The sequence below is a fragment of the Tyto alba genome, unplaced genomic scaffold, assembly GCF_018691265.1.
Source record: "Tyto alba isolate M040663 unplaced genomic scaffold, T.alba_DEE_v4.0 Super-Scaffold_22, whole genome shotgun sequence".
Classification (NCBI taxonomy): domain Eukaryota; kingdom Metazoa; phylum Chordata; class Aves; order Strigiformes; family Tytonidae; genus Tyto; species Tyto alba.
The window spans coordinates 26199561-26215066 of NW_024881296.1; the positions used below are offsets into that span (position 1 = coordinate 26199561).

General features: G+C 35.0%; 1 protein-coding gene across 2 annotated transcripts in view; it reads right to left on the reverse strand.

Annotated features, from left to right (window-relative positions):
- Positions 1 to 15506, reverse strand: part of VTA1 (vesicle trafficking 1) — a 41196-nt gene that overhangs the window by 1442 nt on the left and 24248 nt on the right. For both annotated transcript variants that reach the window (XM_032983220.2, XM_042796009.1), the window contains 2 exons: positions 8771 to 8944; positions 6870 to 6950 (listed from right to left, as the gene is read on the reverse strand). In XM_032983220.2, the coding sequence (XP_032839111.2) occupies positions 6870 to 6950; positions 8771 to 8944 (255 nt within the window). The remainder of the gene's footprint in view (positions 1 to 6869; positions 6951 to 8770; positions 8945 to 15506) is intronic.

Below are 15506 nucleotides of genomic sequence, written 5' to 3' on the forward strand. Positions count from 1 at the left end.
CTAAGGCAGCAAAGGAGAGCTTTTTAACAACAATAAGTTATCTGTAATCATATTACAACCTGTAAGAAACAAGGACAGTGGTTTTTGTGTTTACAGTATAATTACTTTTCTCTATTCTTCAGGAATAATACATAGTTAGAAACTTCCTTCTCAACTCCAATAACTTTTCAAACTGTAGAAACATTTCTCACTGGCATGTTTTTGCACATTTTATATTTCTGTTTTATCCAAGTAATGTTTATGTTTCCAATTTTATGCAAGATGACTGAAAACAAGATTGACCCCATTAAATGTGACCATTTTTGTAATACTGGAGAATGCTAGGAAAAAGTATTCCCATAATATAGTATATAAAAATTAACTGTTATTTGTTAATCAGAATATTTTCTTAACATAAGTCAAAAGACTGGGCATTCTGTAATGCTCCAATACATGTATTCAGTCTTCCAGAAAGCATAGCAGGGATTTATGTCCTAACCGGTAGCAAATTTAATATGCAAATAGCATCACTGATGTGTGCATAAAATAAAGGCACAATTATGTTACTGTCCCTCCTTCCACACACAAATTCACGGGGAGTTTTAAGACTAATCCCATGCCACTTCAATAACCTATGAATAAATTATAAAACCTTTACTCATATTCTTTCAGAACAACTTAACTTGTAAAAGACTGATTTTTATGGACACTGATGATTATATGCAATACTAAAGAATTATGTATTTACATAATAGGTTTCCCACACAGCATTTTATAAGCAATGAACAGATTTCACAGATTAAGAAAAAATGCATTTTAAAATGCACCACAGATTTTCTATAAAAAATAGCTAAACAAAGATTTAGCTCTCTAAGAATAGCTTTCTAATTTTAAGCAAGGACATGAACATACTTAAATCCATTTTTTATTCTACAATTTCAGTGAGCTGGATCCCTTTCTTTCAAAATAACACTGTTAGCAATACTGTGAGAATGTTTACTAAAGAACCTCAGTTCTTATCAGAAAATGTCTATTATATTTTCTTTTCCTTTCCCCAGTCTTATTACTTAAGAACAGCTTTTGGACGAATAAAATGGAAAACCTGTGAATATTAAAAACTAGAATGGTCTGCTGGTTTTCAAAACAACCGTATACAAATAAAAATCAGAAGGGCAAGTGCTCTTAAGATTAATTTTGTAGATTTTTAAATTATACTCTAAGTCTACTTATTTTCCCTTCAATAAATAAATATAACCACAAAATAACTGTTGAATATTGAGGCACATGAAAACTTGCTGGGCTCATTATCACTGCAATGTATATCAGCTTACTGCTGAGTAAGTGAAGCCACATTAAGCCTCTTAAAATACATACACATGTGAGTAAATACATGTGAGAGAGTGCATGAACACAGGCACACACTTAGGTTATTTTGTAGCCTAAATAAAGTCACAGATTAAAAGCAGCTGGGGTCAATCTGCGACCACTTTACTGAACATCTTTAAGAAATTAAAATGACCAAGCTCCCCTCAAAGTGGCTTTATGCTATGATGCCAGAAGAAACTACAAAATCATTCTTTAAAAATTGGCCAAGGGATCAGTCCAGTATTCAACTAATTTACTGGAAGGAAGCCTAAACTCACCAGTCTAATCTTATTTTTACAGTATGAGCTCTATGAATGTTTTGCTGGCATAAAGCCTTATTTATTATGAAATCTACTTCAGATACTATTATGACATAACTTGAAGGAAAAAAGTTAACAATTTTAAATTCATAAACCAAAGTTTACACAGTAAGGGTGTTGATCTTTTGATGTGCTCAGTGGCCTCAGCTCCTATTGAAGTCAGCACCTTACAATGGACAAGCAGAATAGAAATCAAAGCCCTGTGTTAAGGTTTCAAAATAATGTGAAACTTAACTATAATGTCTGTACTTACATCAAAGTTATCATCACAGAAGTTAGTAACTGACTTCAATTTACATATTCTAAGGGTTGAGCAGCTTTGGAGAAGAGGACCTGGGGGTTCTGGTGGACACCAATTTGTCCACGAGCCAACAATGTGTCCTTGCAGCAAAGAGAGCTAACGGCATCCTGGGCTGCACTGGGAAGAGTGCTGCTGGCAGGTGGAGGGAGGTGATCCTTCCCCTTTATTCAGCGCTGGTGAGGCCACACCTGGAGCGCTGGGTCCAGTTCTGGGCTCCTCAGTACAAGAGAGAGACTGACACCCTGGAGAGAGTCCAGCAAAGGTGATTAAGAGGCTGGAGCACCTCTCACAGGAGGAGAGGCTGAGAAAGCTAAGACTGCTCAGCCCAGAGAAGGGAAGGCTCAGGGGCATCTCATCATTGTACATAAATAACTGAAGGGAGGGTGCACAGAGGATGGAGCCAGGCTCTTTCAAGTGGTGCCCAGTGACAGGACCAGAGGTGGTAGGCACAAACTGAAACACAGGAGGGTCCTGTCTGAACATCAGGAAACATTTTTTACTGTGAAGATGGCCAAGCACTGGCACAGGTAGCCCAGGAAGGTTGTGGAGTCTCCACCCTTGGAGACATTCAAAAAGCTGTCTTTTGAATTAAGTGACATTTTTTTCTCAAACTTCTTCCACCAGTGCTGCAAATTAAACCATAGGGTAAATACAGGGGCAGGGAGAGACACACAGGACATAGTCTTGAGCATCTCATTTTACAGGACCCCTTGCCTGACCAGACGACCTCCGGAGGTTCATTCCAACCTCAACCAACCTGTGATTCTGAGCTCTAAAAAACCCCAACAGCATTGAGATGGGCAAAGTATACTGTACTGATCCTGAAACAAACCTGCTTCTGCATTAATCTGAAATTATGACACAGTAGTTGTATTTATTACTGAAATGTGACAGACATATGGAATCTGTAACAACAAGCATGATTCTTTTAGCTTAAGAGAAACACCGAGTGAAAACCAAAAGGCAATTTGACTTGAGATGCTGAAAATCATGTTGGGAAAAAAAACAGTTTTAGAATGAAAACAATGTGTATGTTACATGATGAATCTGCTTCTCCCTGGTATCCTTTTCTAGCCATCAGATGTTTTTTCTTTTTATGAAGTTGCCCAAAAATAAGGCAGCTGATTTAAGAGCATTTTAATAATGCAACTTGGTGTATAAAAATGGTGATGGCAAAGGTAACTGAAATGATTTTTTAAACAAGATGCTCTTTTTTTCCTATTAAAGCACTTAAGATGTTTGAAATACAAACCCTCAAAGATTTATTCTTATGATCATGAAAATATGTAAAATGTAAAATCATTATTTCTACTTTGTGTGTAGAAAATCAAACATTATTATTCACACAACTAGAATGGAAAAATGGTTTCTCTATACTGTGCCACCTGTGGAAGGGAGCATATGGCAATATAAGACGTTTTTATAAAAGCTCTGTGTAACACAACTATGAATGCATTTAGTGTTAGCAAAATCTAGGGGCAATAAATTTTTTAAGCAAACTACACCAGAGAAGTGCATGCACACATTATACAAAGTTGCCGTGTAGCTCTGCATTCTGTTGTCAGAGACATTAACCAATGCTTAATTGCACAAGCTTTGACACTTTCAAAAGTCAGTGTTAAACTCTGAGAACTGTTCCCATAGGACAGGATAATCATTGAAGGATTCACGCTAACTAAAATCAAAAGGAATACTGTTACTTTAACTTAAATTTCTTTTGATAAAATATTCCATTGTTCTCCACCAAAGTTTCTCTCCCATATTATGGGAGGGAAAGAAAATATATAAATTATTTTAAAAATATACATTTGATCTTACTACCAGAAAGAGTCTTGCAGTAATATGTGGAATATCCTGTTTGGCTATGCCTATACTAGTACATTGACCAGTGACAGGGAATGCATCTCAGCGCTCAAACTTGACTGTCTATACTGTTAAACTGCTGGAACAGACTCCAGTATGGGTTTGGCCCATGCAAACCAGCACTTTTTCAAACAACTCCTATGCATGACTCGTGGTCAGAGCAGGCTAGAGACCATTCAACATTGGCAGCCTTCACAAACTACCTTGTTTAGAAGGTTTAAAAGTTTAACGCTATGGATGTGAGTGGTTCTGTGCCAGCTGTTCTCAGTGTCAAATATTTATAGGCATGTTTAATTTATTAGTATAGACACAGACATCATGTCTAAATCATGGAGCATGTGTACTTTGCACTGTGCTAGCTCTATGGATCTACTGGAAGGCAACACTGATCCTTCCTTCCCATCCAAAAGAAACGTCAGTTCCATAGGAATAGTGCATACCAAAGTCTAACCTCAATACACAGTCACGATCTAGCCCAAATATATATATATATATATATATATATATATATATATATATATATATATATATATATATATATTTATATTTTGCAACTCAGGAACTGGGGAGGGCTCCTAAGTCCCATAGTTTAGAACGTCCGTTGTGAGAAACAGGCATTTCCAAAGCTATTTACAGGTCAGGGAACAAGGCTGCTGTAGAACAGAGTACCGCTGGCATAAAAAGGACTTCTCAGCAGCATGAGAACAATGATTTCTGCCATTACCTTTCAATGTACAGCTGAGGGGAGGATGTTTTGGGTAATGACCAGGCATGCATGGCAGGATGGTTACAGGCAAGGACAAACACTTCCCATTGCTCTCAAGCTTCTTAATTCTATGCCTGCAAACAAAACTGTTACTGTATCTCTGCTGACTGACATATCCATTATGCCCTCTCAAACTCCTGCATAACTGACTATGTATTTTCTAAGCTTTCAGAACCAAGGATCTGTATGAGCTCTACCTCCTCTTCCGCTGCATTTATCCAAAACTCCCTCATAATAATGTAACACTTCAAGCCGTTACAAGACCCAAACTTAGTGTGACACAACAGATGTGCAGAGAAGGAATGCAGGCATGCAAATACCCAGGTTAGATCAAGTTAAAAGATTCAGCACTGTGTTTAGCAAGGGTCTTCATCTCTTAATGACACAACAGTAGTTATTATGAATTCGCACAAGCACAGGGTACCCTAATTCACACAATTCCTTTTTATTTATATTTATGTACTTATTAAATCAGGTTATCACTGGTAAGTGGTTGAGGGAGCAATGCACTGATACTATCCAGATATCAAGAAATGGAAGTTCTAATACTTAATGAAGAATTTCTTAACGTTTAAGTCAAAATTATGACAGTTTTGACAAGAAACGACGACTAAAATTTTCAGAGTAGTTATCCAAAAACCTATTAGAATGACTGTGTACAAGATCATGATAAGCTTTATTAAATATGAAATCTTTGATGGTAAAGAACACAAAATTCGCTTTACAACTAGCAGTTACTACAGTAAAGCTTAAGTAAAGCCTTCATCTGTTTTGGATAGGGAGCTACCAAAACCCCCACAACAGCCACCAGAACTCAAAAACTATCACCAGGTTTAAATGGCTCTGAGGTACTGTCTTCAATAAAATGAGTTAACTGTCACATGGGACATTCCAGTAATATGCCAGACAAACAATAGGATGTGCCTTTTGTTCAAGAGAATACTAAAGGTTAATGTGTCTCTATCGAAGGTAAATTTTCTTATCTTTTTAAGACATCTTCTACACAAATGGCTTCCTAATATATTAAGATGGACACATCCTTAAGCATTCTTTTGACAGCAGACTAAAATCAAGCTGAACACTGAATTCCTATTATAGCATTCCACTGAATCAAAATTGTTTTCCTTCAGTGAAGCTGGTATTTTAACATAGACACCCTCTTAATCAACATAATAAACTATCTAATTAAATATTTGTAAGTTACAATATACAAGAATATACCTATCTAAACTCAGTAGTCCTAACAGGCAATATTTGACTGTATTTACTACCAGAACTTAAAACATCCATTATGTATAACTATCAGCTTTCCTTGGTGAGGATAAACTGTAGTGTAGAATATGAACAGATTTCATACCAAGTCTTCCAGACCTCCTCCTCATTCAACACCCATGTTATATTGCCAGCAAAAATCTGATTATTACAAACAGATGTAATTTATCTTTTTATTATCTCTATTCCACAGGCAGAAAAAACCCTAGAAAACAGTTCATAATTTGTCCAAATGCACATCAATGTTAAAATTAGAATACAGGATGATTCCAAGTTTACTGTCTGTCACTACTCTTTCACAGACCATGTTTTTTCTAAGGTTAGCATTTGTGTGTGTGCTTCAAAGCATGATATATGCAAGCAGACATAAAATACATGCAATACATGTTATCAGTGATTTTAACATGAAAGACAGACGACATTTTAAGAGATAAAAGCCTTGATTAAATGGTACATCAAAATGACACCATTAGCAGTACGTTATAAATTATTTAAATTAATACAGGTACTACTTATAATCAACAAGCACACATAACAATTACGCTGCAACAAAAAACACCACTGGAATGTCGTGATTATTTAATGAAGTAAATAAATAACTTACATACTGACCCTGTAAAAGAAATTTTAAGTAAAGGGAATGCATATTAATTAGCAAAACCACAATTTAGCAGGGCTATCAGGAATACAGGCTTTGCTAAGTATATCAGAACCTCACCTGAGAAGCAACAACATAAATAATAAAAAGCCTAACATAATCCTAGCTCATTGGTTCGAAAAAGTCAGATAGAAAACACTAATCATACCCTGTAGTGGAAGTTTCAGAAACTATTAAACTTTTAGCGTCACAATGTTTAGACACTGTCCATTCTTTTTAAAATTTCTGAACTAGTAGCATTCAGGTAATGATGACATTATTTCTCAAGCTTCTTGCTTCAGTGCAGAGGAGACACATAGGACACAGCACGTCCATCTACAGGTAATACAAATGCCATCACCTTACCTGCAGACTGAGCACTGTAAAGTGAAGGATCAACTAGAGGAATATTCGGAGAAGCAGGCTGAATGGTGTTACTTGTCACTCCTGCAAATCAATGGCAAAAAGTGAACTTTGGTTGTTTTTATTTATAGACTTTAAAAGTAAGCAGATGAAATAAGAACATACAATAGGTAAGCCTAATGACTCAATGATTTTTAATTTAAGCAGAGGATAGCTTCCCAATTCTGAAAGTTTGAAACAAATAATTTTAAAACCCTCAGTTCAGACTATGAACATTTTATATAATACAGAAGAGTTTACAGGCTGTCATTCATTTTATCAGTACAGTATTTCATAAAATTTAATTTCAAGCACTGACAAAAATAAGAAAATACCAGTCCAAAGGACACCTACGGTAGAGTATTGAAGAAAACCTGCTAAACAAAAGTAGGAGTAAACTTTTATATTTGAAGTTTAAATTCTGCCTTTTAGTATCAGTAAGAGTCTCCATTAATGTATTTTTAAAGCCCCATGGCTGCCATCTCACACTTGCAAACTATCTCCGTCCTATTTCCTTTGAAAACAATTGGTGAGAGTAGAAAAGCTAGCTAGAAGGGAACTGGTGATGCTAGAAGAAACAGCACTTTATGCTATAAAGCATTCTTGTATTTGCATTAATATTTTAAACACTCTCATCTGCACTGATCCAAAACTGTATTTTTACAGTATGTCCAGAACATACCAGACTAACATAAAATTATTTCTACAACATCTGCTATGTAGGAAGATGGTATAATTACTTTTCTAAGTTATCTATTATTTCATAGAAATACTGATGGGATTAAAACTACGTAATGCAAAGAATTCATTTATTCCAACAAGGTACACATTCCATAATTTTCAGATTTCGTAAAAACAAAGAGCTAAACCTTCACATAGGCTGAATGTAAAAACCAACACCCTCCCCCTCCCAGACCCCGAAAAACCCACCTATCTAAAGGATTTCCCTTTAATAAAGATGAAAAAAAGAGCATCTTGAACTTTTCATTGTATGATTCATTTTTAAAATGAGAAAGTAAAAGAGGGGCCGTGCAACAAAAAAAATCTCATATATTCTATAATATAGAAATGTATCTGAACAATCAAATGATCATCAAGATTGAAATCAAGAGATTTTTTTTTAGTCTTTTCAAACATCATTATAAAAAGGTAACATGAGGTGAAAAAGTTGTATTCACAAATAATTTAATACAACATTTTTTTTTTTTAATACAGAAACTGGGAAGAACTTTGTATTTTTAACAACTTGGTTTTGGTCCAAAAATGACAGAATAAGAAGAGGGATGTAGGAGCCAGTATGTTTAGCAATAGGGACAAAATTTCCATTAATAATATTGTTTGAGGTCAATCACACTAAAGTGCTTGCATGGGAAAAGAAGCATAAACCAAACAGAAGAAAAGTATGAATGGCACACCAGGCATGATTGTTATAGAGTTGTTGTAACAGTTTCAACATTATCTTGGATATGTTCCCACATTAAAAACAGCCGTCTATCTGCACAGGGAAAGCTAAATATGAAATGAAGTAATATGATTTCATCTATCAAGTGAAAGATTCAAATAGTACTTTACAATATAGATGTTGCAATGCATGACTCTAGAGAATTAAAGAAACATGTTGTCTGCAGAACTCCCTCTTTCAGTCCATATATCTCTTCTGGCAAATTGCCCCAAAATCTGAATTACATATTTTAAAACCCATAAAAACATAAAAAATGCTTCCAATGGCATTTTTATGATGTTAATTTATGAAGCTGATTCTGCCACAGAATACCTATATTATTTTACTTTATATGTAATGGGGAGAGGGCTAGAATTTGCCTCTCAATAAAGGCATGGATTTTTTGGGTGTGATTCAGACATACCTGTGTTATGAGGTACTTCAGCTGGAGTGTTGGCTGGTGCATGGGCACCTGGTGGTATATGTATGCCAGTGTAATTGCTGGTTGGTATGTTGTTAGCTTCAAATGTAGATGATGATGTTGGTTGAGTTGTTCCACTATGGAGAGAAGATGACCCTGCTTCTTCCCTTTCAACATCTGCTGACACAAACCAGGAATTATTGCAGCTCTTCTGTACAAACACTTGAAAAGTTAGGCTTTCTTTTAAAACCTCCTTCCAGATCTCTGTTAGTAGAAAAACTGCCACCGCAGTGTGACACAAAATATTTAACAACCTAAAACACCTATGGTTGATTTGACAAAGTAAAAAGCAATACACCATAGGACAAAGATCTAGAAAGTCACATACTTTCAAAGATCTCTTCTGCTTAAATTGAAGGATCATCTCATTACTGGTCTGAATATAAGCAATTTCTCTCATTTGTACAACCCCTTATACCTCCATGTACTGCATCCACAGAAGTTGAACAAGCTACTACAAATATGCAGTGATCTATATTTTAATATATACATGAACCAGAATGTGGAAAACTGTATTTGCCTTAAAAATTCTTTGTAAAAAGAAAGACAGTGCAAATCTTTCCATCCTGTATAAATTAAACATATCACAAACAAATAACAGAAAAGGGTAACTTTGGGAAAGTAATACCAAACAAGAAAACAAAGTTCAGCTTGGCCAAGTTGTAACCGTACCTAGAACAGTTAGAGTACATAATGCACTATAAGAATAATGAGGTTCAGGATATCCCATAGCATGTACAAAGAACATATGCATTATTTTTAAATGCAAACATATTCTGAAAGTTCTGGTCTAGTTTATTCAGTGTTGCTTTGAAGGCTAATGGTCCAGTTAATTTAGAATATGGTTGACGTTTGCTCCTTAATTTTTATTCAGTTCAATTTTAAAAAGTTAATTTATTGTGTATGTGTTCAATACTGTCACATGGAATGAGCACAGTTTTGGGAATGGTTTTATGAGCAACCAGTTCTTGAAAGGGAGCAAAGCAAATATGCGAGCACAAAACTTGTAAGTGTCCAGAGCTGACAAAAAAATGCTTTCCATGAAATCCACACTGATCTTCAACTATACAAGGTTATGTATTATGCAAACACCTCTACTGCTCAATAATTAAACAGTCTACTATTACAAATATTACTATAACAAATATTAGAATATTTTCCCATGTAAGACCCTCTTCCTCCCAGAAAAAGTTCAGGTACTATCTTTACTAAAGATGAATAAATACCATCTAATTCACACAATACTATTTATTAAAATAAAATGCTAACATGTGGGTTAAAACCAACAGTTTTGTCATTAGGATATTTTTACTGGACTTTAATAAATACACAGTTAAAGAATATATTTTTGGTTTATATTGCAAAGTTGTAGTGGTTTACTTTCATTCAGAACATCCAAGTACTAATAAACAAATTCACAAATCCCTCAAATCCACAGTTGAATACTGAGAATCTTTATTGAAAGGTATTAAAAAGGAAAGAAACATAGAAGCAAAGTTCTGTCAGGTGTGTCAAACACTGCTAGCAAAATTTAATATAAAAACCATAGAACATGGTAAAATTTTTGTATGTCACTCTTGTGCAAATTACTTTCACTTGCTGCAACCACTAATTCAGGCTGTGGTTTTATGAAGCTATTTCTGACATATGCAAACAAACATCTGGGAGATTTCTGGAAGGCAAAGGATATCTTAAGGTGCCAGATTTTTCCTTTGTTAGTAACTCATACAGCAATATCATGTGGCTAACATGCATAGAAGTAAAATGAAATGTGTCAAAACTGGCAAAAAAAAGGTGAGATTCAAAAGTAAACACTAGATATGCTACCTTTTAAGTAATAATGTAACGATAGGAATATGTCATTTGTAAATGCTGTATTTTTCAGTGGTTTTGGTGTTGACTAAAAAAAAAAAAATTAAAACAATTTCAGAAAATAAAATTTAATTTAAGAAAATCCCAGAGACTTATTATACATAAGATTAATTAAATAGTTATGCACAACACTCATTATGCTGTCTGAAGGTAAGGCTGCCCAAGTTTACCTGTAACATGGCTATCTATTATTTATCACTTGGTCAAATTGTAGACAAAACATTGGATTTTCTATGTTGGGTATCTGCCTGAAGCTAGTGTTTTGGGAAGGCTGTTGTAAAAATCGTGAAGCCACTTTTGAAAATGAGGGAGTGGGAGAAAACATGCTTTCATTACACTTAGTATCTCAACTAAGAGAAATTACCTGTAAGTTCTTGCCCAGACTTAAACCATTAATGCATTGAGATTCCTTTGTTCTGCCCCCTGTAGCTTTCTGTTGCCCTCATCTGGCTCTTTTCTCCCATTTGGTTTCTTTCTCTCTGCACCAGGACTTCATATCCCATGCCCCATACTTCCGTCTGTCTTGTATTACCTCCCAATCTTCTCTCCAAGATATTCCCAGTTTCAGCTTCAACTTTCCTCACTGCATAGTTCATGGTCTCTAGTCAATCCTGTAAAGGTTCAATGCTACAGGCAACGCCAGACACGGAAGATGTTAACTTAAATGGTTAAAGTCTAGCAATGTTATAAACAAACAAAAAAAAACAACCCAAAAGAAGTGTTAGAAGTGCTGACCACCCTTAGTACCAGTGCCTGTAAGAGGCAAATTCACAAAAGGGTGATATACTTTTTAATCAGATATATGTATCAAAAGATCAATCTCAACTATTTGATTTGCTCATTATGCAATTGGCAAATGTTAAACTGCATTAAACATAAAAGTGGCTGTGTTTAAATGAACTCTTAGGTGTTTAAAGTGTCCAAATGTCATCAAAGCATTGTAACTATTCTTTCTGAAAAGTAAATACTTAAAATATTCTTTATCAAAGATTAAAGTATTAAAACCATTTTGAGATATGTGCTTGCAGTACTCATGAAGAGTTTTAACAGTAGTGCTAAATAAAGGATTTCAGGCTGCTGGAAAAGAACATTTAAGTCAACAAACTGTTTTTAAGTTCTGTGGTTAGAACATTCATAACATTATTGAAAAGCAAATCTTTTCCAGGGAACAGGAATGAATGCTAGAAAAATTAGAGAATTAATTTATCATAAAGCGGTAATACCCTAAAATTTAAAGTTCCTTGAAATTTGCTTAAGGATACTGAAATACTAGGTTGTGAAGCAGTGACACAATTGTTTCACGTTCGGTTTCAGCTCTGGCTGAATTTCTTGTCTTGGAACCTCTTCAGCCTTTGTGCTTGGGACCCAGCATAATGAATCTATAATCTACGTGCTCTTTAGGTTCTCCTCTTTTCCTCAGTTACACTATACCCAGCCTATCTGTTTGCTTCTTTGGCTTTTTTTTTTTTTGGTTGTTTGTTTGTTTGGTTTGTTTTTTTAAATATTACCTATTTATGTAAGGCAAGACTTTATTGAATAAGGCTGATACCCCTGGCTCCATAACCAACTGTCCAAAGGTACTTTCATATAAACAGAGGAATCTCAAGGCTTAATGGCATTCCCTTGCCTAGTGTAAGGAAGCACCAATTATGACTTAACTTCAGCAGCCCAGAGCACTAAATTTAAAACTAGCAAAAAAAATTTTTTAAGAAGTCTAGACTCTTCCAATGCTCTGGACACCTGTTAAGGAGTAAAGAGGTAATATATTAATTTTAATTTAGTAACATTTTCTTTTTATCATTCTGCTGAACTGTTTCTCTTTAGCTTGAGATGTTGCTAAAAGGTGCACAAAACACTGCTTTTAAAAAATATATCTGTATGTATATATTTTTTTCCACAACATTGAGAAATGGACTCAAAAATCCATCAACTTTTCATATGCTGTTCTTTCTACTAGTTGGGACTATAAAGGCTTCCTGGAATCCTGTAATATAAATGTAGAATACCTATTATATATTGCAACGAGAGGGGCGACATTTAGTGTATTTTACTATGGCTATACCATGACCATTTAGGAACTTTTTCATATTTGAAATTACATTTTTAATTTTTTTCCATTAGTATAAAATCTTGTTGGATGACCTAGGGCTACTGCTAAGTGACCTTTATGTGTACTCTAGGACTTGTATTCTGACTGCATTAATAAAGGAAGCATGTCATTTTAAGGTTTCCATGGTAGCATCCTGACAAAAGCATCCATAAATCCAACAGCAGAACCGCATAAAGCATGCCTATATTACTGTAAAAACATCTCCAAGAGTTACAGTATGGTTTTCAAGAATCACAAAGAAAATAACACTTTGGAAAAAAATGGCAATTTGTCAAGCTACAGAGACCTAGTTTCACTCTGTTTAAACAGACTTTTTCCACTTGCAAGGGGGGGGAAGAAAATGAGCAAGCAGAAAGGAATGGGGAAGGTCCAGTTGTACATTCAAACAATGCTGCTTTTCTTCTTATGATGCACAAAGCAAGAATTGACACTTTTTTTTTTTCCACTGATTCTTCTAATAAAAGTTAATTTACATAAAATTTTTGTCTTGGTTGTGTAAAGCATTATGGACACCTACGCTACAGAGTAAATTTCCACAAATGTCAAAGTATTTTTCATTTCATTGCTCAGAAAATAAGTGTGAGAAATTCTCTTACTACATGAAATATAATTCACCAACCAAAAAAAGCACCAGATTATATACTGCAGGCTCCCTACTGATAAGGTTGTTAAAGTTCTGGCTCACTCAGCAAATGTGTCCCTTTTGTTAGATGTAGATATAACTTCTTAATGAAAGCAGTCTTCACCCATTCACACTACTGCTTGTAATGACCTGCAATGAACAGTAAGGATTTGAGTAAAGTCTGAATTCTACTTTCCCTCCTACAACAGTTTCTTTTGCAGCCTTAAGCAAGTCAGTTACCTTTACCTCCACGTTAATAAAATGAAGAGCGAGCCTATTTGGTGCTGCTGAGAAACAATTATTGTTTCTACACCAGCCTCATACACAGATTTTTAGCAAAGGCTCTGTAATCATTGCCCAGAAATTCTATTTTTGCAATTGTTTAGAATTCATTATTAATTTCACATAATCAGGTAAGCTTTGCAAACATTAGAACACTATGATCCAGACCACTAAAGAGCACTCATTTAAAGCTAGAAATATTTAATTGGGCTATTCATTAATACATTCACTATAATAAAAGATTTTTTTCCCACATGTTGCCTTCTCCATTAAATTACCAAACTGGTATAATTTGACTTACAAAGATGTGGTGATGTTTGCAGATGGAGCTGCGCCTAAGTCTTTTGCTACAGCTGCACCAGCAGTTAAGAAAACTGCTTTGAAAAAGACTGTATGTTGAAGATGAAATTAGTTTGATAATGTTCCACTTCAAATGTAGCTATGCCTAGATTGGCACATATTTCAGTGGGTAAGAAAGCTACTCCAGTGCTTAAGTCTCTAGGGCATCTTTATGTAAGGAAAACACAGTAACAAGAATAAACCAGTAGCTTGGAAATCAAATTGTATCATACTCATTTCTTCACAAATATTTTAATTTACTTATGTTGCCATGTTTCTAGAGTATTAATATCCAAACAGTATTTCATCCAGGAAACTGCAAAGAAATTATAATTGGCACTCATGCTTTTAGACACTTTTGTCTACTTCTAACAAAATAAAGACTAACAGTAAACAGGTATAGACATTTGGTACACATTTTCATTCAAAAAACGGTGGCAATGTATTTTTTAATTTTTTTTTTTTTTTTTTTGAAATGTAATAGCGTCCAGGACATATAAATGATAAGAGATTACAATGCGGAGAGCCACTTTTCAGACTCTTTTGGCGAAATATGAACCTCAGAAGCACTCTTTTCTGACCTTCTTCCCTTTCCACCCATTGATTCTCTTTTCCATTTACCACTGAATGATTTTTTTTTTTAAGAACCACAAAAATGCTGAAGGATCCCTTGCAGGTTACCTGGTCCAATTCCTCACTCATAGCAGCACTAACACAGATCATGCTGCTCCAGGCACAGAATGGCTGAGGTTGGAAGGGATCTCTTGAGATTATCTAGTCCAACCACCCATTCAGGCAGGGTCAGCTAGAGCCAGTTGCCCAGGACCATGTCCAGTCAGGTTTTGAGTATTTCCAAGGATGGAGACTCCACAATCTCTCTTGGACTCTCTTTTCAATATCTGACCACATTCATGATGAAAATTATTTTCCTAATAATTAATTCACATTCTCCTTGTTGCAATCTATGTCCATTGCCTTTTACTATGTACATGCAAGGAGAGTCTGGTTTAGATCTTCTCTACACTCTTCCATTAGGTGTAGTTTAAGACAGCAATAAGAACTCTGCACATTTGCGTTCTGCTAAAGAATCAGCTAGCAGCTGCCAAGTGGAATAGGATGCTGTACCTTCCTGGAAGGACCTTGACTTTAATCTTTCTATAAATAGTAGGTCATGGCCATCCTCCTCTTTCTTCACAGATAAATAGGAAAGAAGCTTAAAAATATAAGACTGTATGATGAAAAGATTGAGAAGCAGAAGAGAAACCAGTTGTATAATGTTTTTACACATTTAAAATAAAACCAATGTTCAGAAAATTACAAGCCTATTTATAACATATTTGAAATTACAGGTTCAGACTTCAAAACCCACTGAAGACTCAGGTACAGACCCCAAACATGGAATGGAAACAAACAAACAAATATTTGGGCGGGGGTGTGTGTGTGTGTGTATGCTA